Source organism: Grammomys surdaster, unplaced genomic scaffold, assembly GCF_004785775.1.
Source record: "Grammomys surdaster isolate TR1022 unplaced genomic scaffold, NIH_TR_1.0 311, whole genome shotgun sequence".
Taxonomy (NCBI): Eukaryota; Metazoa; Chordata; class Mammalia; order Rodentia; family Muridae; genus Grammomys; species Grammomys surdaster.
In genome coordinates this window covers 1553511-1575039 of record NW_021604730.1, presented here as the reverse complement: position 1 = coordinate 1575039, position 21529 = coordinate 1553511, and the positions used below count along the sequence as shown (strand labels likewise).

The 21529-nt window shown below is 37.9% G+C and overlaps 1 protein-coding gene across 6 annotated transcripts in view; it reads right to left on the bottom strand.

The window, feature by feature from the left end:
• The window catches only part of Lrrc7 (leucine rich repeat containing 7), a 438353-nt gene that overhangs the window by 69521 nt on the left and 347303 nt on the right, over positions 1 to 21529 (bottom strand). For all 6 annotated transcript variants that reach the window (XM_028777579.1, XM_028777577.1, XM_028777581.1 and 3 more), the window contains 7 exons: positions 17090 to 17219; positions 15761 to 15876; positions 11698 to 11767; positions 9937 to 10036; positions 7389 to 7513; positions 5248 to 5496; positions 494 to 694 (listed from right to left, as the gene is read on the bottom strand). In XM_028777579.1, coding sequence (XP_028633412.1) covers positions 494 to 694; positions 5248 to 5496; positions 7389 to 7513; positions 9937 to 10036; positions 11698 to 11767; positions 15761 to 15876; positions 17090 to 17219 — 991 coding nt within the window. The remainder of the gene's footprint in view (positions 1 to 493; positions 695 to 5247; positions 5497 to 7388; positions 7514 to 9936; positions 10037 to 11697; positions 11768 to 15760; positions 15877 to 17089; positions 17220 to 21529) is intronic.

The window sequence follows — 21529 nt, the reverse complement described above, 5'->3', positions numbered from 1 at the left end:
CCTTCCTTCCTTCCTTCCTTCCTTCCTTCCTTCCTTCCTTCCTTCCTTCCTTCCTTCCTTCCTTCCTTCCTTCCTTCCTTCCTGGCTGAAACGCAAACACAAAAACATTTTTAAAAATTCATGCTAAACTTAGTAGGGATTTTACTGTGATTATTTGAATAAAAGTGCCCCATTAGTTTTCCCAGGAAATGACCAGATAAATTTTATGTAGCCAACATTTTCATGGGTATAGCATATTATGGGTTAGCCTGGGCAGCTGATGAGCTACTTACTGTATGTAGTAAAGATATAGTAATGATTTGGGCTGGGGGGTGGGGGAAGGCAGCCATCTTTGATTTACTAGATGCAACCATCCTATCTCAAAAAGGGAGTCATTTTTATTTAAGAAATAATGTGTAATTTGCTTATTAAAGCAATCTACTCAGAAGAAACATCATCACGCAGAAGTCTAAAAGTCACACCACACTGGCAATTACCAATAACCTCCAAATACCTCCACTGTAATCTCCTTTGGGGCCACCGGCCACTTGTGTTCAAACTTTTCTTTCACAGTTTGCTCCGTGTTAGCTGTTGGATTTGAGTTCTCAACACGCACTCCATGGCTTGGCTTACCCACCAGATTTTGAACAGATTTTACCATATTCTTTAAATCCTCTGGGTAAGGAGTTGGATATCGTTTTAGGTTTATTTCAACCTAGAAGTTTATAAAAAGAAATTTAACATAAAAATGACTTCAGCAAGCATGTTCACCAAGCTACTCCATGGTACAAGCATCACAAAAAAACAAATGCAATACAGTGAGTGTTGAGCTTCCCAGGGAACTCCTGTTGACTTGAGGAGTCTGGCTTGCCGAATATTGAACTCTGTGGGGCTGGCCCCAACTCCTTCACACTCTTATCAACAACTTTTTTTTGATTATATCCTATCTTTAGGTGAGTCAAATAGCAGCACATAAAACTCTTAAGTGACTGCTAATGTTAAAAGGTAGAATCAACATATTGTCAGCTGCATTACATATTAGAAGTTTCCCACCTTTGGTATTTAATAATTTTAAAATTTAATAACTTTCATAGTTGGAATGTCTTTGGAGTTCAGTGCAGGTATTGGGAGGAGACCTCAGAAGATTTACAAATGGAGTTAGGCATTGAAAAAGCCAAACAGGTGTTAGCTTTATACAAATTTATAATTTGCACACAGTGTTAAGAGGTAAACTGGCTTTTTAAAACACTTCCCAAACATCTTAGGGGTGGCTTTCATACTCGTTTTATATACTAATAAAACCAAATGCTTCCTAAGACAAATAAAAAAGTCTCTGTTTCCTAGTATGTTTTATGTAAATGTACACATGTTGGCTGATATTATCCAGATGTTTTTTTCCATCTTTAAATTCTTTTGCAGGTGTTAATCTAACTTTTAAGAACACATTTGAAGGCCTTTGTTTAGTACTGATTTTTTTTTCATGTGGAATATTCTACAGGAGAGGACTCATTACAATGTGTTTATTTGAAAGAAAATCAATACATGTTGTTCATGCTGACTGAAGGAACTCACATAAAGAGATAGGTACACCCAGTTTGACTTGTGCCAATACTATGTTAATTTTGAATCTGAGCAGAATCAACATTTTAAAAATGGAATGGCTTAAGTGGTTGCGGTATGTGTTTGTGGAAAGCATCTGTGTAAGGCTGGAGGGTGGCAGAGGAGGTGGGACAGAATGAAGAAGGAAGAGGGTGGGAACAGAAGAAATCGACCAGGAGGGACTCCCCAACTGGTCCATGGCATGAGGGAAAGGCTGGAGAGAATATGAAGGACTCAAACACTTTTGCTAATCTGCTATTTTAGCAAATTCACCAACCCAACGGTTGTTACTCTTAGAATTCACTGTGGCTCGTTATAATAATCAGATACAGGAAGTGGACATTACTATGTGATTTCTTTTGATACTGGAAGCATAAAATTATTTTCCAATACATTTGGATTGCAGAGAAAGACCAGTTTTTGTTAAATAGAGTAACTTATTTAATTTTTTTATGCTCTAAAATAAATGAGAATAAATGAGTAGATAAATGAGTCTGTAAGAGCCAAAGAAAAAATCAGGTTTCATAGGAAAAGGTGAGTTGTTATAATAACTACTGATATGTTCCAGGAGGTTAATTTATCGTGTATTCTTTAGTAGAAATAAAACAATGACACCTATGCTAGGCAGAACACACTAGGGTGTATGTACTCATGGGCCTGCTTTAACTCCACGTTAGAAAATCAGCTTGGTATTATATCTACTTTTAAGCTACAGTGTTGAATTTGTTTAAAAGTATCTAACGTCAGGGATCTAAAAGTTTAAAAAGTTACAAATCTACATTTTATGAAGTGTGAATTATAGAATGGATTGTCCATCTTGCCAATTATAAACATGGTTTTACTTTTAACATCTGGTGGTAGATTGTGAAAAAGATACTCAAGGAAGACACTAAATGAAAATTCTTTGCAACTCAAACGTTCTCAGCAGTAACATGCTCTAGTGATCTGATGGAGAGACATGTGCCCTGCTCTTCCTCCTGAGTTCTATGCCTCTCCACCCTATATGGTTCACAATTGTTGTAAGAGGTGTGCTGTGGATGCTTCTGGTCATTATTTAAAGAAAGAGATTGATGCAGTATTTTGCTTACATCATCAGAATATGTTTGGTTGTTTTACTGCGGTGGAAATATTTACGTGCAGAAGCAGATCTCTCACAAAGCTTACACTACTTGGTTGTCACTTTCAAGGCTATGGGAGGGTTGCTATTTAGTTATTTATATGAATCATTTTATACTTTTTCCTTACAGTGGCTCTTTCCCAAATTTGGAAATCTTTAGGAATCATTAAACCTGAATTTTTTTTATTTAGAAAATAAACACTTTGCCTCCATTCACTATTGTTATTCGGACTTGTGGTCATGAAGTACAAATTCAAGCCATAGATCTACCTCTGAGTAGCCAATAGCCCCTAATCTGTTGTTTCTACTTATGAACAATAGAAATCTAACAGCTTTCCCATGTACTTGCATTTATTTAGAACTAAAATGAGTTAAACATGAAGGTACCTGAAAAATGTATGGAAAGACATCTATGCAGAGATCTCAGTTTGTCACCCAGGCTGGCATGGAATCTCAATTCTCCTGCCTCAGCCTCCTGATTACCGGGATTACAGTTAAACACTACCACACCCAGTTTGATATTATCTTTAATATAATATTTTACTTGCTTATTAAAAAAAGCTCTGATTCCTTCGATAATTTAGATAATGGTCCACATGTCTAGCAATGTGCTGAGTCTTTCCTTTAGGTTATATAAAATATATAATGTGTTCCAGGCATTATGCTGAATGTTCTATAGAGATATTTAACTTAACATTGGTTAACTACATTATATGCAACAAGGTTTATAACTATTCCTATAGGTTTAAATACAAATCACCATATATTACTAAATATCAAATTATAAATACTACACATTATAGGATGTTATTAATTTGTAATTGTACATTTAAATTTTATACAGTAGCTGCTGTCACTTTACAAAAGGTGTATTGGGGATGAGAGAGTTTAACTTCTCTGAGGTCGCGTTAAGCTTAAAATGGATTCAAAGTTTTATATCATACCACTTTTGCTTAGTTTAGAGATATTCTCTGGTATAGTATGACACAAAATTGTGTAACCTTGTGGAAAAGGTGCTATAAAACTAAGATGTAAACTTTAATGTTAAATAATAAAATAACTTCAATTTTAAAAATAAGTAATTCTAATTTCACTTCTTTTAATGTGAAACTGTGTTTTATAACTCAATTGTATTTTAAGCTCTGTGCAGACATTTTTATATCTTTTCTTCCTTTCAGTTTCTGCCTTTCAGTACTTCAGAAGTGAACCAACATTGTCATAAACAATTATATTACTAATTTAGTGAATCCTTATCTAAAAGCAGGTTCTTTATTTAAAAACACCTGGGCTGGAAATATTCCCCATCCTAATATGATATAAAACATAGTGAATTTATGATACACAGAGGTGGGCAAATCTCCAAAATTTATTCTGAGATAGTGTTAAATTTGTCACTCACTATAAAGTATTTGCTTATGTCACACATACATTGCATTAGAATGCAAGACTTATACTAAAATATATAGATGTACATATTTTAATTTTGGGAGGTAAAATGCTTCACAAGACTCTTAGCATCTAAATACAGTACATTAAATGCAAATAGCTGCTTTAAGGCATTGAAGACCTTGAAAATTCAGTAAAGAATTAATTATAATATTGTGGGCATTCAGAAATGGTGTATTGGATTCAGACAGAACTGTTTCTCATATATTATATTATATATACATAATATAATATAAATAATCATTGAATTTGAATTTGATTGTAAATTCCAGTAAGAGAAACAATAGGGTTTTGCAGTAGTGATTATTAAATATCATCTTATTCTAGAAATTAATGGAAATTAATTTTATAAACAAAAAGGAAACAGGGAAGTTTTAGTCAGGGAGGTGCATTCTCAGCTTGTCTTATATTGTGGAAAGAATATAAGACATAGAATGAGAATCTAGTCCATTACATGTGAGTGGTAATAGTTACAAAAACACAGTTGTTTGTGTTTTTTGTCCTTTCAATTACCCTCTTAAGCCCCCATCTCTGGGAAAGGAAGCTCTTCCCTGCCATACCTCCCAACCATATCTTCTCTTACAGGAATTCATATAATTTGCATCTTCAAATTAAGGGAAATTGCTGCCCGTGAACAGAATTCTCTGCTCAGAGTCCATTCCCAGCAAATCTTAGTTTCGACTTCTGGAGTTTTCAAGTTAGGTTTTATCTAGTCTCCTCAAGCTAACCCTGAGAAGCGCGCATGTTCACGGGAGGACAATTCTAATCTTTTCCAAAGTCTGGTCAGCATTCTCACAGCTCGCAGTATCCCGCACGTTAAAAGAAAGAGCCAAGAAGAACAAATAAAAGCGAAGCCCCAACTTTAAAGCCATGCCAGATACCCCACGAAAAGGCACCTTAAATTGACGTCCCCGCCCTCTGACTCAGGCCTCCCCACCTTTCGCCAGTATCCATAATCTAAAGATAAATTGTATTCAGACACTGGCAATCTGAAGTGTGCTGTGCGATCAGCAGTTCTCACCCGTAACCATGCAGCACATACCCCATAAAGCACTGTTCCAGGGAGCCTCTACTGGGCTTCTCCTACCCCACACACCTAGGCCTACCTGTCTGCCACTTAGAGAGGGAAGAGTGGTGGATTGTGCTGCCACCGGCAATGGAGCACACATGCTCCTCTCCTGCTGGAGGCCACTTATACAACCCCATGCCAGCTGGGGGTCACTCTGGGGGACGGGCATATCTTGGATCTGCTGATCACACCTGGCCCATGGTGTGCAGCAATCGCCAGACAGCCTGGCAGGTTGGAGAGTAATCCCACGCTGGCCCCTGTCCCAGGGGGCTTGGCAGGAGAGAGCCTGTGGGAGAAGGAATCTCCATTTTCTGGGAGAAACAGGAGCACTGCAGCAATACGTTTGCTTGATCATTTTCTACTCTTGAATAGTTTTTTTTTTTTTTTAATTTTCTTCTGGGCAATGCATTTGAAACAATGAATTTTAATTCCACGTAATAAAACAACATAAGACGAAGCCATGGTGGCGGCCACTTTCTCCCACAATGCAGCATTCACACTCACTGTACACACTGCAAGCAGGGCTTTTATACTTTTGTTCCACTGAAAGTTGATGGCATAGGCCCATGGTTCCTTTTTAAATTTCAGATCGGTTGAAATTAAAATGGCACTAATTTTTAATGTACATGTAATGAACCAGAAGAACGTGAGCTGTTAAGACTCCAGGGTGTTCCATTCATCATCTTCCCACGATGATGTGCCTACAAATGTTTCTCCTCTAATTTGTCTGATAGCCAGTGGCATCAGGAACAGCCAAATTAGTCAAAGCCAAGTAGTTTGAGATTTTGGAAAAACATACTGTTTCACCAAAATGCGAATAAAAGTCAATGTAAATAAATGCAGAGAAAAACAAAAAGCACATGGAACCCATCATGAGCACAGAGAAACCAGTCACAGAGCACACAAACAGGGGCTGAGAAATACTGTCTCCAATTATCATCTTTGATTCTGTATCCCTTGTTTTTTTTTTATCAATACATCTATGGAACATATTAAAAGTATTTTCTTTTGGATCCTTGATTATGTACTTTTAAGAGGAAGCATGTAGTTGTTTTTGAAAATTCGGTGAAATATAAGAATGCAATCAAGAGTCCAACACGGAATGCCATCACCCACCAGATCTTGATCTAACACAGAATCGTTGAAAGGGAGAACTGAATTGTTTTAAAGGTTTGAGTTCAGTTTAGCGTAACTATCTAAGACTTCACAAATTTAAAAACATGTCTCTTTGGTTGAAAGAGAGCAATAGCTCGTCACCCATAAATGTCTTTTCAATTGAAAATCTTAAATGTGAGCCTGCCATTTTGGATTTGTGGCTCCATTTTGAGTTTCCCATGATGACAGAGTCATCATGAATAATGGTTTAAGAGAACAGAAATTGTTGTAAGATGGGAACACAGAACATATCACACAATCTTGATTTATTAATAAGATGCTTATATAGTTACTTAGGTCATTAGTCACTGAGTGAAAGCTGTTAGTATTCATGACAGGTTTTAAAAGGTGCAAAACGTTAATGAGAGATTCAAGATGTCATCACGGCATAACATGAAAATTAAGTGTTAATAAAATCTCAGTTGGAAAAAATAGATTAAAAGTTTAACCTTGTTTCTTCATTCAGGTCTTTTTTTTTTTTTTTTTAAAAAAAAAAGAAGTTATTTTGTCCAAAGATCTTCGCTTGTGGCTGGACACTCTTGTTCTAAAACTCAAATTTAAAGAAGCAAAAGTTCTTCTCTAACACTCCAGCCATATGGCTTTAGGGATGCAACTTTAGCATGCTGATTGGCCTGTCTTCCACAAACGTGTATTTTGGCTGGTATTGCCTGCATGAGGCATGATGCACTGAAGGAAAGGATCATTGCCAATTGTTACAGTGGAATGAGAACTTCAGGTGACCTTTCTCCCACTTTCAGCTTGAATCTCTCCCATGTTATTGTACTGGAGGGTGTGTGGAGGGGGAAGTGCAAATCAGACTTGCTCAGTCAGAACCGGGACATTCATATCATTCTGAATCACACCAATGTTGCCCAAACACTGGCCCTCTATACTGGGCATGTTCATGAAAACAGACATGACTGTGACCTTCCAGAGAAGTCACTCAGTGTATCCTTCCTCTATCTGAATAGTAACAGTGGACAGATAAGAACAATAACAGAGAAACAAAGGCCAAAAGTTCACCTTAACTTTCCCAGCACTTTCGTCATCTTCTTTTTTATCCTCAAATTCAAAGGCAACAGTCATACGCTGTTGTCTCTGCTCCTCCCACAGGGTGGGGTTGAAGCTGTCGCTGTCTGACTGGAAATCTATGGAGTCCAAAGTATTAATGCTTTTCTTTCATATACACAATGCATTTAATAAATTTAATATATTATGAAAAAAAAGAGACAGTAAGCACCACCAATAATTACAATTAATACATTTAAAAGGACACGAGAAAGAAATACGGAGAAAGGAAAAGAGATAGGAAGGACAGGAAGGGGAAAGTAGAAAATTCCTTCTTGTGTGGTCTTGTGCATTTTATTGTTAGTCAAGAGAGGTTGGGAAGTTTCCTAGCATAAGAATGGGCTCCTCTGGGCTAAGTAACAGCATGGAGACTGGTTGGAGCATTCAGGTCTCTGGACTCCCCACGGCAGCGGAGGAGCCACACTAATGTCATCCTTGGTATGGAAAAGCATTCTGCTCTAGAGCTCTCTGGTCTTGGGTCCTGCAGACTGGTGACTGCAGAGCCTGAGCCACATTAAAAACAAAACAAAGCAAGACACTACACAGCGATGACTTTTCAGTAAAGTGTCCAGTGATCTGACTTTCTTGTTGGTTCTTTGTGTGTATGTGAGAAATGTATGTGACTAAAGTAACCTCATTTTTAAAGTAAGGAACAATTCAGTTTCAACACTATGGTTTCATTTAATTTGAATGTGCCTCAAACAAGCAGGGAAGATTTATAAATCCCTAATTTACATCAAAATGTTGTCTCATGCTAAAATCTGCTTTGCAACACAATAGTGAAAATTGCAGGAAAACCCAGGGACAAGTGCTTAGTTGAGGCTAAATCCTCTTCCAAAGAATTTCCCTGTCATATCTTTCTTTGTTTTATGGGATTCTTAAAATTCATCTACTATTTTCTTTTTCAACAGACAGAAGTTGACTGACTGGGTTGAAGTTCAAATATTATTTCTTAGTTATTACACTAAATTTTGTCCTTTGGTAGAGAAGAGCAAACAGAAAATCCAAGATAGCAAAGGCAAATGCTTTTATATCTCAGGTCTGACCTCACAGCCTGGAAGTAACCAGGGGTTTGGGCAACACACTGACTGGGATGACTCTCAGGGATGACTATGGATCTGGGTTACTTTTTATCTTTTCTTTGCATTATTTTGAAACACAGAGATGTCGCGAAGAAGAGGAAAATAAATCTAGGTTAATAGAACAGTCCTTTCTTGATTCTTTATGCTACAAAAATTTTGTCCCCCTCCTTTTTTTTTTAAATAAAATCAAAAGATCAGTTTATATAGGTGTGAAAATTCTATTTCAAAATGACCTTTCTTTTTCCTATTTCTGCAAGTCAGGAGTATCCTTACATATTCCCCAATGATTCTTTCACATCTGGACGTCAGAGAATAAAGCTATTTATTATCATTATTCTTGAAAATGAGAACACACAGGCAAATGGTTCATTGTACCCATTAGTCTCAGACAGGGTGGGTTTAACTGTGGTTGTGTTAAAGTGGGTTTATTGTTCTAAGAATTACCATGACTTTGCATGACCACAGAGAACACACATCAGCCAGTGCTGTTTCAAACAGGAAAGGGCAAATCTTTTTTAAAGATTTGTATAATAGCGTGATCACAGGCTAGAAGATTTATTGTAACAGATTAGATTTTTTAGAAATTATCTTTTAATCATAACTGCTGAGATTGCTTAGAGAATATCAATATAAAGATGAAAGTGCCACTATTATAAATCTCATCCTAGGACTAACTCCATGTAGGAGTCTGAGATCACTGCACTGATATTTAAAATATGCTCTGATATATGTGATCACAAGAGAACAGCCTCCTCAGCCAGTCCTTCGTTTGCTTTGAAGCCTGTCTTTTTGCTGCTAGTAGCTGGGAGCAACATTTGATGACTAGGTGCCATATCCTGCAGCCTAATCATTAAAGAAGTTATTGTAGAGTGTTGACATTTCTCTCACATTTCTCTTTGGTGTGTTTGTGTGTGTGTGCTCGTGCGTGCCTGTGTCTGTATATTTATGTGCATTTGTGTATGTGTGTGTACATGTGAGTGGAAGCCAGAGATCAACAGTAAGTATTTCCCTCATTTTTCTCTTTAACTTTTATGAAAGCATATCTCACGTGGAACCTAGGACTCACCAATTACGCTGTGCTGGGTGGTCAGCAAGTACAAAACATCCTTCAGTCTCTGTTCCCCAGCTTTAGAATTACAGGTTACATGTCACCATACTGGGATTTTTATACTGATGGTATGGCCTGAACTCAGGTAAGTTCTGATGTTTGCTTAGCAAGCACTTTACTGAGCTATCTCCTGAAGGAGCCATGTCTTTGGAATCTACTTAAAATATTATAGCCCCAAGACTCCCATATGACGTACTATGGAGTTTTCTTTTATTGTCTGTGAACCAGTATTCCTGAACAGAGATTAGAATTAAAAATTATCTTTTATCCACAACATCATAAACATTAAAGGATGTATCTGTTGACAGCCTACCTTCATCACCACGGGGCTGCTGGGGAAACATGTAGTTGGTCAGTACCCTTTGCTTAGTTTCTGGATGGGCTTCTGTTTGCAGAGGGATTAGGGCCTTGGACTGGAAGCAACGAGCACCAATTAGATGAAGAAATTAGCCAAGATTTTACACAAGGAAATGGCCAATGGTCTGATCTCTCAGATATGGATGGATAAGATGAGACACAATAGGTATTGATGAGACTCCAGACTTTAAGGTTTTCATGTTTTGTCTTCTTACTCTTACAAAGCTTACCAAAATCTGTTCTACTGTGCATTTCAGTTCTAATTTTGAGACCAGAAAGTGCTAAATTGTTCAGCAGAGTGAATGTTTGGTTTGGTCCTTTTCATGGGTTGTGTTCAAGACAGATATGTGGTACCTGTACTTGCTACTGAGCAAGGCAAGTCTCACATATAGATAAAAGCTGTGCATGTACTGATGTTTATGCTGAATTTTATTCTCCATCACTAATTTGATATTAGAAATACCATTTTAAAGGCTTTTAGAACTCAGGTATTATTTTCATAAGAATAACATAAAGACTACTTAATAGGAAAGACACAAGGTCTTCTGAGGTACTGTTACACCCCACAAAGCTGTCTAGAGACATTAATTTACAATTTTAGTTAAATGGAGTAGTAACTTTCTGGTTATTCTCCCACCAGAATAAAACTTGTGATAAAGAAATTTTCACAATGTAAGGCTACTGCCTCTGCAGCAGATTTCACAGACTCTGGAGATGACCATCTGGAAGGACAGACCAGTGCAGAGGAGGCCATAAGAGTTTGGATGACAATCCAACCTTTTACCAGCAAATGGACACAAGGTCTGTGATTAGTTGAAGAAATATCAACACTCTTATGCTCACACTGTAAATTTTGTAGGAGTAATTTTTAATTTTTAATAGAAGTACTCAAATAATTGAAATATATACTTGATGTTGAGGGTATATTGATATATCATACCAAAGGTGTATTGTTTTTATTTGGCCATTTATGTTTTGGGGTAGGAATTTTTCAAAGATTTAGGAACACAAAAAATGATTAGTAGTAAACTCTGTTTAAATGGCCCACAGCTGCTTCTGAGCTTTTATGTCTTTGTTTGTTTTCTGTTTTTTTTTCAGTTAATAAAATTATTCATTAACATGCAACCCCTGATTCCATTATAATCTATTTTCATGAGTATATAAAAACATTAAGATAACCACAAAAATACTGAAGATAGCTATCAATATACCAGCAAAGGTCTTGAATAAAGTTTTAGAGGTAAGTTGATTATAATTAAAACCAGTGAGGAAAAAAGGAAGATAGTGGCTAGCAATTCCCTCTTGTGGGGATTATGGTAATGGTTTTTCATTTTTTTGCCTTCAGAGCTATAATTAAAGTGTATCCTCTAAAGACGTGTGTACCACCAGGATGTGAAAAGCCATACAAACCATCCATTGTGTGTTGTATCTCTGAAATGAAGTAGGTATTGGATAGAGGTATTTGAGGAACATGGAGATCATGACATTGTTTCACCTACAGCAGTATGTGATGGAGCCTTTGCAGGAATCTGTCCTCTAGGCATAGCATAAAGAATCTATACTTCATAATAGTTGTCAAGTATATCTACTGGGACTCAGTAATCCATAGTTTCAATCACACATACATTTAATGCACATGATAAATCAGGGAATAAAAAATTTATTATTATTTATTATTATTATTATTATTATTATTATTATTATTATTATAGTTTACCTGATTGTCAGAAAGCCACAATGCTGCAAGTTCTTTGAGTTTGGTGAAGGAGAATGGCAAGTTCTTCAACCTGCAGAGACGAGACATCTCATAGCACAGGTACAGACAGCAAAGTTCATATCTAGGAACTTTAAACATGCTACTGTGTTGGTTAATTGCTCTCTTTAATCCTTTCTCCTGAGTGTTCAAACACTCTTAAAAGAATGAATATCTTCCTTCCTTATATATTAGTGTGTGTAAGTTTGTGCATGTATGTGTGTGTGTGTGTTTGTGCACATTGTGCGTGTGTATGTATATGTGTGCATGCACATAGTGCATGTATGCATGAGCATGTGGAAGCCAGAGGACAAATTGGAGTTTTTGCTCTCTTACCACCATGTAGGTCCTCAGGATCAAACACAGGTCATCAGGATTGAAGGCAGGTGTCTTTACCTTCTGCAATATCTCCCAGGCCCAAGACTACAAAAATCTTTCTAATCCTTCAGATACTTCCCATAAGTTGCTAGATAACATAAAAATCCTCTTAGCCCTCATGGTCAGGCTCTCAGTGTGCACCCTGGGGCTAGAGAGATGGCACAGCAGTGAAGATAACTTGTTGCTCCTCCTAGGATATGAGTCCAGTTCACTGTCCTCATACCAGCTCACAACTGCTTTTAACTCCAACTTCAGGAGCTCTTCATACATGTGGCATGCGCACGTGCACACACACACACACACACACACACACATGCATGTGTGTGCATGAATGCACACACACATCCCACACAAACATATTATACACACACACACACACACACCCCACAAACACCACACGCACACACCACACAAACACATTATACACACACACACACACCCTACACACAAACACATTATACACATATACACACACACCACAAACACACACATACCCCACACGAACACATACACACAAATACACACACACTCACCACACAAACACATTATATACACACACCCCACACAAACACATTACACACACACACACACACACAAATATTAAAAACTCTATATGTACACCAACTAGTGTACACTAACTTCCACTAGCATACACTTATACATATAAATAAAAAATAAAACTAAAATCTTAAAGTCCCTAAAGCCATTCTTACACCCCAGCACAGATCGTCTTTTTTTCTTAACTGGAGTACAGAATGATGCTCTACCAACCCAAGAGAAACTTCTACACAGTCCCTCCTGTCACGCTTCTCTCCACTAAACCACATAATTCTTCAGTGCTTAAATGTCATTTTCTCATTTTCCTGTGAAAGATTTTCCTTTGTCCCACCTAACTTACTTAGTCTAGTCTTAGGGTGCCTTGCACTTGAGTGCATAGAACATTTCACAGGTTTTACATGTGACTATTTTTGTGGTTATTAGTTTATTTTCTGACACCCTCACAAAACTGTCATTTCCAATAGTTCAAGGGCAATGATGACTTATACCTTAATCACTTCTGAGTTTCCAAAGTGATGCTGATATCCAGAAAGTGTGTTGCTATCTTCTTTCCTCCTTTGTACATTGCACAGTGGACATTAAAAATAGTGTTTTGGAGACAGGAGAAGTTTAGCCTCACTATAGCATTTCAGTTAAAATGTGACTTTGGCCTATGGAAACTGAAACTGAGAAATGTCTACTTCAGTGTGCTCTTGATGTCTTCAAACCAGTGTATGATCAGCACTTTCTCATCATGTGAGTTACCATCACCTCTGAGCTGTTTAGCTGACAACACAAACACACTCACAGCAACATCCTCAGTAGGCTCATCTCCAAACATATAAACACTCTACACATAACGAACAATGAAATTTTCATAAGTCTTTTATATACTGGATATCCTATTTACCAACTGACAAATCACTTTTAGAAAAGAAGTACAACATGTCACAAGGATTAATGAGGAGTTAGTTTGTGTCTAAAAGTAATCAGGCACTTTAAAATAATTTAGTAAATATGAAAAGAGGTTGGCCACCAGTGTGTCGTAGGTAGAGATCTTAGGGAGACTACCTAAATCTTATGAACCAATGAACATCTGTAAAACATAAATAAGAACACAAACAGAGGAGGTCTTGACTTATATCATGGTTCTTTCCTGAATTACAACTTTAATTTCAAACTAAGTTACCCACACAAGTTGTTTAAATTCACTTAAGCTACAACTGTAACATAAGATTTGTGGGGTAGGGCAGTGTTTTTGATATTACATACAGTTAAATAAAAAGATGCCACCAAGTGCCACATCTGTAAAACTCATCTAATGTTCACATCACGTCCCTGAGGAGTCATCACGGTGCAGTCCTAACATGTAGTACAGAAAGAAGAATGTGACAGAGAGCAAGGATCTTGTTGCTTAGTTCTCCCCCAGTGGTCTTTGATGAATGAGCAGTGCATTGGCCAAGGCCTTATAGCTGACAGAACAAAACAGTCACCGTTTCTAGCTACAGTGGAAAACTCTGCAAGTAGATTGCATTTTAAACACAAAATTACAATAGTTCACTACTTACTATAGCACTTCTCAGTTATGGTTTCTCTAAGCACTTCATTTTCTGTGGCAACATTAACTTTGGCCTCATATTTCACTATAAACTGACCATCCCTACCCCCAGCTTGATTTATTGATGGACTAATTAACTGAAAGTATTAATTTGGCTGTGTTGCAGTTACCGTACTACAGGATAAGTATGACTAACATCCTTTTATCTGATGAGGTATTTTAAACTTCTGGCTTTGTGAGTCTCTGATGTCTTATATATATATGTATATATTTCTTCAGCATCCACAAATGTATCTGACCTATGGCAATTGCTGAAGTCTACTAGATTTGCTAGGCAAGGATCACCAACATATCAGTACATCTAGACAAGAGAGAGACCCAGAGGGCCAGGAGAATGAATGGAAATCTGCAGCTGCTGGTGGTCGAGGGGCTGAGGGGATCTTTAGGAAGTCTCAGAGACCTGGGATAGGGGAGGCTCCCAGGAGTCAATGAGAGGGTGGCCTTAGCCAATATGCCTAACAGTGGGAACATTGAACCTTAAGAGGCCACCTCCTGTAGCCAGGCAGGACCAATAATAGAGGGATAAGGACACCATTCTACCCACAAAAAATTCAACTTCAAATTTGTCCTGTCTAAAAGAAATGCAGGGACAAAGATGGAACAGAGATTGAAGGAATGGGCAATCAATAACCAACCCAACTTGAAACACATCCCATGGGCAAAAGCCAATCCCTGACACTACTAATGATACTCTTATGCTTATAGACAAGAGCCTAGCAAAACTGTTTTCTAAGAGTTCCACCCAGCAGCTGATGGAAACAGATGCAAATACCCACAGCCAGATATTGGATGGAGATTGGGGACATTTATGGAAGAGTTGGGGAAAGGGTTAAAAGTCCTGAAGGGGAGGGACCCCACAGAAGGACCAACAGAGTCAACTAGCCTGAACCCCTGGGAGCTCTCAGAGACTGAGTCACCAGCCAAAGAACACATATGGGCTTGAAGCAGGCCCTTGGCACATATGTAGCAGATGTGTAGCTCAGTCTCTATGTGGGTCCCCCAACATCTGGAGTAGAGGCTCTTCCTAAAGCTTTAGTCTGACTATGGTATCCATTCCCCAACAGGGCTACCTTCTCTGGCCTCAGTGACAGAGGATGCACCTACCCTGGCAAAGACCTGATGTGCCCAGGGTGGGGGAATACTGGAAGGGGGCACCATCTCAGAGGAGAAGAGGGGGAAATGGAGGGAAGATCTCTGTGAGAGTCTCTTTGAGTTGTTTCATTTTTGTTTCTAGCACCCACCAATATAATGCATCATAAGAGGAGGATTCACCTTATTTTTTTTGTCCCTCTTACCCTGAATGTGACTAAGTACTATCCATCTTTACTGTAATGGGCTTATCTATGACTTTGGATCAGAGCTCACTAGATATTCTTACATGTCGCTATGTAGATCAGGTTGGCCTACCTGTCTCTGCTTCCTGGGTGTTGGGAGTAAAGGGTTGTACCACCAGATCTGGCTTCATAATTTACTTTTAGGAAATAGTTTACATACCTATTATCACTTAGATTTAAGACACGCAGTCTCTGCATCTGCCCAATTTCTTCAGGAAGGAATTCTAGCTTATTGGAGCGTAGAGACATAACAGTGACATTCTTACAGCTTCCAATCTGCAGGTGGCAAAAGGAAGTGGTGTTTATAATGTTGTACTGTTTATTATACAGAATTCTCGAACAAATAAACAAAAGTATATTTTAGAAAATAATCACAAAGTACTGTTACTGCATATTAGTTTCTCTAGTGTTCAAAATTTAAGTCTCTCTCTCTCTCTCTCTCTCTCTCTCTCTCTCTCTCTCTCTTCCTTGATCTTTGAGACAATGTCTCACACTGTAGCCTGTGCTAACCTAAGACTCACAGTGTTTGTCAGGCTGGCCTGAACTCAAGGTGACCCTCCTACGTCTGTCCCCTTAGCATTAGGATAGTAGTAGGAGTGTGCCATCACACCTAGACTAGAGATTCCTTTACTATTTTAATGTCTCTTAATATATGTAACATGGTACATTTATTGCCTTATGCTTTTATAATGTTGCTTTTTCCAGTGGTGCGTGCCTTTAGAAATGACACATATATTCTTTCACATATTAAAAATAATTTTCTTAATAATGTAAACGTTCAAACATTTGGTAGCCTTGTGGTTTTCACAAATCATGTTATTTTTCTACATGATTACCAATCTACCTATGCTGAAAACCAAACGGCACACATATTAAATGATACTCTTGATAATTCCTAGAAAATATAATTTTATGTCACATTATGTGGTACTTGCCATTCTTACTAATACTTTTGACTCTAAAATAATGACATAGTTATTATTCTATCATTGTGAAAATTTGTAGTAGAGAGTTTTAGATCGAAAATATACTTTACATTTTTTTTCTGGACATTAATAAATAAAATCTAGTTTAGAGATAAAATTAAAAGAATCTCTTCATGTACTCAGAAACTAAAATAGTTACAAGAAACATCAAGCTTTGTAGACATAAGAAAAACCTACTCTTTTACTTTAGAAGTAGAGATGCAATTATCCTGACTGCTGGTATAACTATTCTTAAAAGTAAAGTAAATAAATGATCCAAAATTGCATCCCTTAGCATTGATTAACATATTTTACTATTCTTTACTTGCAAAATTTAGTCAATATATCATATGGAGTTCATCACTCAAAAAAGCAATTAGCATACATCTCCATAAATGGAAAGGCAATGCCTACATATTTTTACAGTTCAACTCATAAATCTATCCTGCCATTGCAACTGTTGGGATTTCATTTCAAAACAGATTCATTGACAGTTAATTGATAGAAATGAGCTTGTTTCTCACTTCTCTGGGCAACTCTGGGAGGAAATTCTCATCGACCGCTAAGGTTCGCAGGCTGTGCAGGTAACCAATGGTGGGAGGAAGGGACTCCAACTCATTGCAGCTGCAGTCAAATTCTTCTAATAAAGATAAGCTGGAAAGTTAAAGCACAGTGTTAGGCATCCTAAAAGGTTAAGTAATAAGGGGGAAAAAGGTTTGAAAAGGCCACATGCCCAAATTCACCAAATATTATTAACCTAGGATGGCACAATAGTGTGTAAATAAATCTAATTAGTAAGTACAGTGGAAAGGATAAAATACCACTACATACATGACTTCATTTGTCATTTATCTGTAACCCTCAGGAGGACACAAAAGATAGTTTACAACTTAGGTGTTGTTGACAACAGGAGGCTTGGAATAAACACCTGTGACTGGAGGGGCAGAAGGTAAGAGGGGCAGAGAGCAAGATAGAACCAAGGGTGGGCTCCTCCAGATGTTTCTAAGTACCTTAGAGACTAGACTCCTTTACTAGCTTCCCTTTTAACAACTGAATAAGATACCTACCTTTAAAATCCATTTTACAGATAGGGAAATTGAGGCTTACAGAGACCAAGGAATATGCTCTCAGCCACATAAAGCAGCAAATCTGGGACAGAATCAATGAAAACACAACTTGTTTGACTCCATCATCCTACCTGTCAGGCAGGACATGTCTAGTATGGAGGTGTATGCTGTTTGAATAACATAGTATTATAAAATATACCAAGTTTTACACAATGGCTCAGATTTTGGTGCCTCTTGGAGTAATGGTCCTTTTCCTCCCCATGATTGGCATTTGAAACAGAATAAGAGGCAATGTCTTCAAATGGGTTAACTCTTCATTTTGTCCCAGTCCCCAACACTGCACACTTAGTTGCATGGCGCACAGCTTCTAAGAAAAGGCACCAAGAATTTGCCTAGTCTTTACCTGGGCATATGTGTTTGTACTACACCACAAAGGCAGTGGCATGTACATGAGCATATACCATCTCCCAAATATGAGTGTAGTACAGCGGAGATTTCTAGCAGTGTGGAAATCACTGAAAGATTTGAACAGATCTACAGGAGAAATAATTAACCAGAGGAATGTTGATACCATTATAGAAACCTAGAAAGGCTGTCAGAGGCTCTTTATGAAGGCAATATAATCTACATTACAGAGAAGTGACCCAGAAGAACTGATGCTGGTGAAGGAGGCGCTGTCTGAGCTATATCATGACAACGAGACTATAGAGAATCAAGGTTTGTAAATGGATACAACAGCAGCAGCAGCAACAACAACAACTACTACTTCATCTTACTTCTTCTTCATCTTTCTTCTTCTTCTTCTTCTTCTTCTTCTTCTTCTTCTTCTTCTTCTTCTTCTTCTTCTTCTTCTTCTTCTTCTTCTTCTTCTTCTTCTTCTTCCCCTTCCCCTTCCCCTTCCCCTTCCCCTTCCTCTCCTCCTCCTTCTTCCCTCCTCCCTCCTCCCTCTTCCCTCCTCCCTCTTCCCTCCTCCCTCCTTCTCCTTCTCCTTCTTCAGACAGGGTTTCTCTGCATAGCCCTGGTTGTCTTGGAACTAGCTCTGTAGACCAGGCTGGCCTGAACTCATAGAGATCTACCTGTCTCTGCCTCCCAGCACTGAGATTAAAAGTGTGCACCATTATACCTGGTGGATCCAAACTTCTTTTTTTTTTTTTTTTGGTTTTTCAAGACAGGGTTTCTCTGTGTAGTTCTGGCTGTCCTGGAACTCACTTGGTAGACCAGGCTGGCCTCGAACTCAGAAATCCGCCTGCCTCTGCCTCCCAAGTGCTGGGATTAAAGGCGTGCGCCACCACCGCCCGGCGGATCCAAACTTCTTAAGGATGATGGTAATCCACCAAGGCAAAGAAAAATATGTTGGCATGTTTATCATGTGTATCAATCTTGCTGGTCAAAGTCTTCCAGGTGGATTTTCACAAAACCAAAACAAGTCTTTAATTCTCAATGTTCTTAATGACCATGTACTAAGTAAATATCAGTGTTACTATTTTTCCCATTTTGTTATATATCTATGACTTTCTGCTAGAGTACTTAATTTCACAACAGTCAGACCTAAAAAAAAAAGAGTTTTTGTTGAAAACTCATGCACAGTGTCAAAATGCATGATTATTCCTATGACCCCAGTTATAATGTAATTTATGCAGAGAAGTATATATCTGATATTCTGATATCTAATCAGCTCCTGCCTTGCACAGAACTCCTAAAACTCTTGGTGTGGTCAAAGGCAATGTGTCTCTTTATATACTAATGAGAAGACTTATGATTGAGAACTCTTGCATAGCTTCAGGAGGATGTATATTATGTAAGGTGATTTCAGGGTTGGAATCTCCAGCTATTCCTGACCTCCAGGGAGGGTAGAAAAGCCGAAGTTGATCTGATCACCAAAGGCTAATGACATAATCAACTATGTTACAAAATAAAGCCTCAATAAAATGCCAAAAGGACAAGGTTCATAGAGCTTCCAACTGATGATCACATGAAGCTTTTGGAAGGAGGTGTGGCAAAGAGGCACTAAAGTCTGTGTCCCTTTGAAAATACCTTTCCCTGAACACTTTCTCATGTGGCTGCCCATCTGTACCCTTACAGTATAACTTAACAACCATTTTCTGATTTCTCTGAGCCATCATATAAAAAACAAAACAAACAAACAAACAAACAAACAAACCAAAGCAAAACGTGGACCTGAAGAGGGAATTCCAAGAACTCCCTATTTACAAGTGGTTAGTCAGGGTTTGTGATTGATCCCTGGTAGGAGGACAGTCTTGGGGGACTGTGTCTTCTGATTTTAACTAAAGAAAAATGGGAAAAAATAAAGAAAAATGGGTGTGAATTCATTTAAATTGTAACACTTCAATTTGTGCCTACTGATTAGTGAGGAACTATTTGGTGTAGGAAAAGACCATAGATTTCAGTTATCAGTTTTGTTCTCTGTTCAGAATACCATAGCAAAAGCACTTAAAAAAATAGTACCTTACTACCATAAAAATTGGGTAATTCCTTTATTAAAAAGATAACAGTTTTTGCCCCAGGCAATAGACAGAATTAACTAAGAGTCTGATAGTTATTTGGGATCTTTGGGTTATGAAGCAGAACTTATGGGCACAAATATTCACTTCTCAATGACCTCTGAAATCCCTAAGATTTAAGCCCATAACATATAATGTCAGCTTATTTTATTAATGATTATCTGGTTAAAGTCACTAAAGGTGTTTTAAGAAAGGCTCTTGTATAAAATCAGTCATCACATTTTATCAGGTTATCACTGGTATTAATAAAAATGAAGTATAAAGAACAGACCAAATAATATTTATATAGAAACCCATGTCTATAACTTTACAGGTTAAATGTGAAAACAAGCATAAGGTATTTTTTAATAGTGCTTCCTAGACTTCAGTATCATGTGCATCCTCAGGACAACCTGATAAGAGGCAGATTCTGATGCTGTGGTTATAGATGGGACCACACTGCACCTATAACAGCTCCTGAGATATACATGTGCGGTGTAGGCAGAAAGGTGTAAAATAAAGCTCTTGCAAATCTTTCAAGAGCAAGATGTAACACACATATCATAAACATACCAATAATAGTTGGGGTCATGTGTGGGCCTCAGCTCTCTCAGCACCAGTGACCAAAATGGCAGGAAATGTCTTCACCCCATTTCTGAAGATGCACACTGAGCACATCTTCCTGTTCTCTAGTTTAGTGTGGTCTTCAGGAGATTCCTGACTGGAAAGATAAGTATGTATTCCTGGTCCTCAGTTAGAGAATGATTAGAGGAAGGAATGTGGACATGTCACATAGAGAATCTATAATCCACTTCAATGTTATTTATGACTAGTGAAGCTATAATGAATGCAGTTACTAATAAACAGGAACAAATTGTTTTGAGCTTGATCTTAATGCATCTTTAACTCTTAACAGAGTAATGTGGTTCTTGAGAGTTGAGTTGACTGAAATGGGTAACACCCAATCTATACAGGTTCAATAAGGGATAAGTGTACATTAACTCTTGGTGTAGAAGTCAGACTCCGTTAACACTACACAGCAGAAGGAAGAAAGCACATGGAGGAATCAAAGTCTGAACAATCTCCTCCTGAAACATGAAAATGTTAAGGGAAATTGACTTAGTTAAATTTGACTATGTCATGAAATAAAACTGCTGATAAATTATCAGCAACTGATTAGGAGTTTGTGGGAAGCACATAAACTAAGCATATCTCTGTAGAATTTAGTATATCTGCAGATAATTTGGATAGAGGAAAGGAGGGAGGGAGGGAGATGGGAAGAGAGACAGACAGACAGACAGACAGAGACGGAGACGGAAAGACACAGAGAGAGCAGAGAGACAGAGAGAGAGAGAGAAAAAGAGAGAGAGAGAGAGAGAGAAAGAGAGAGAGAGAG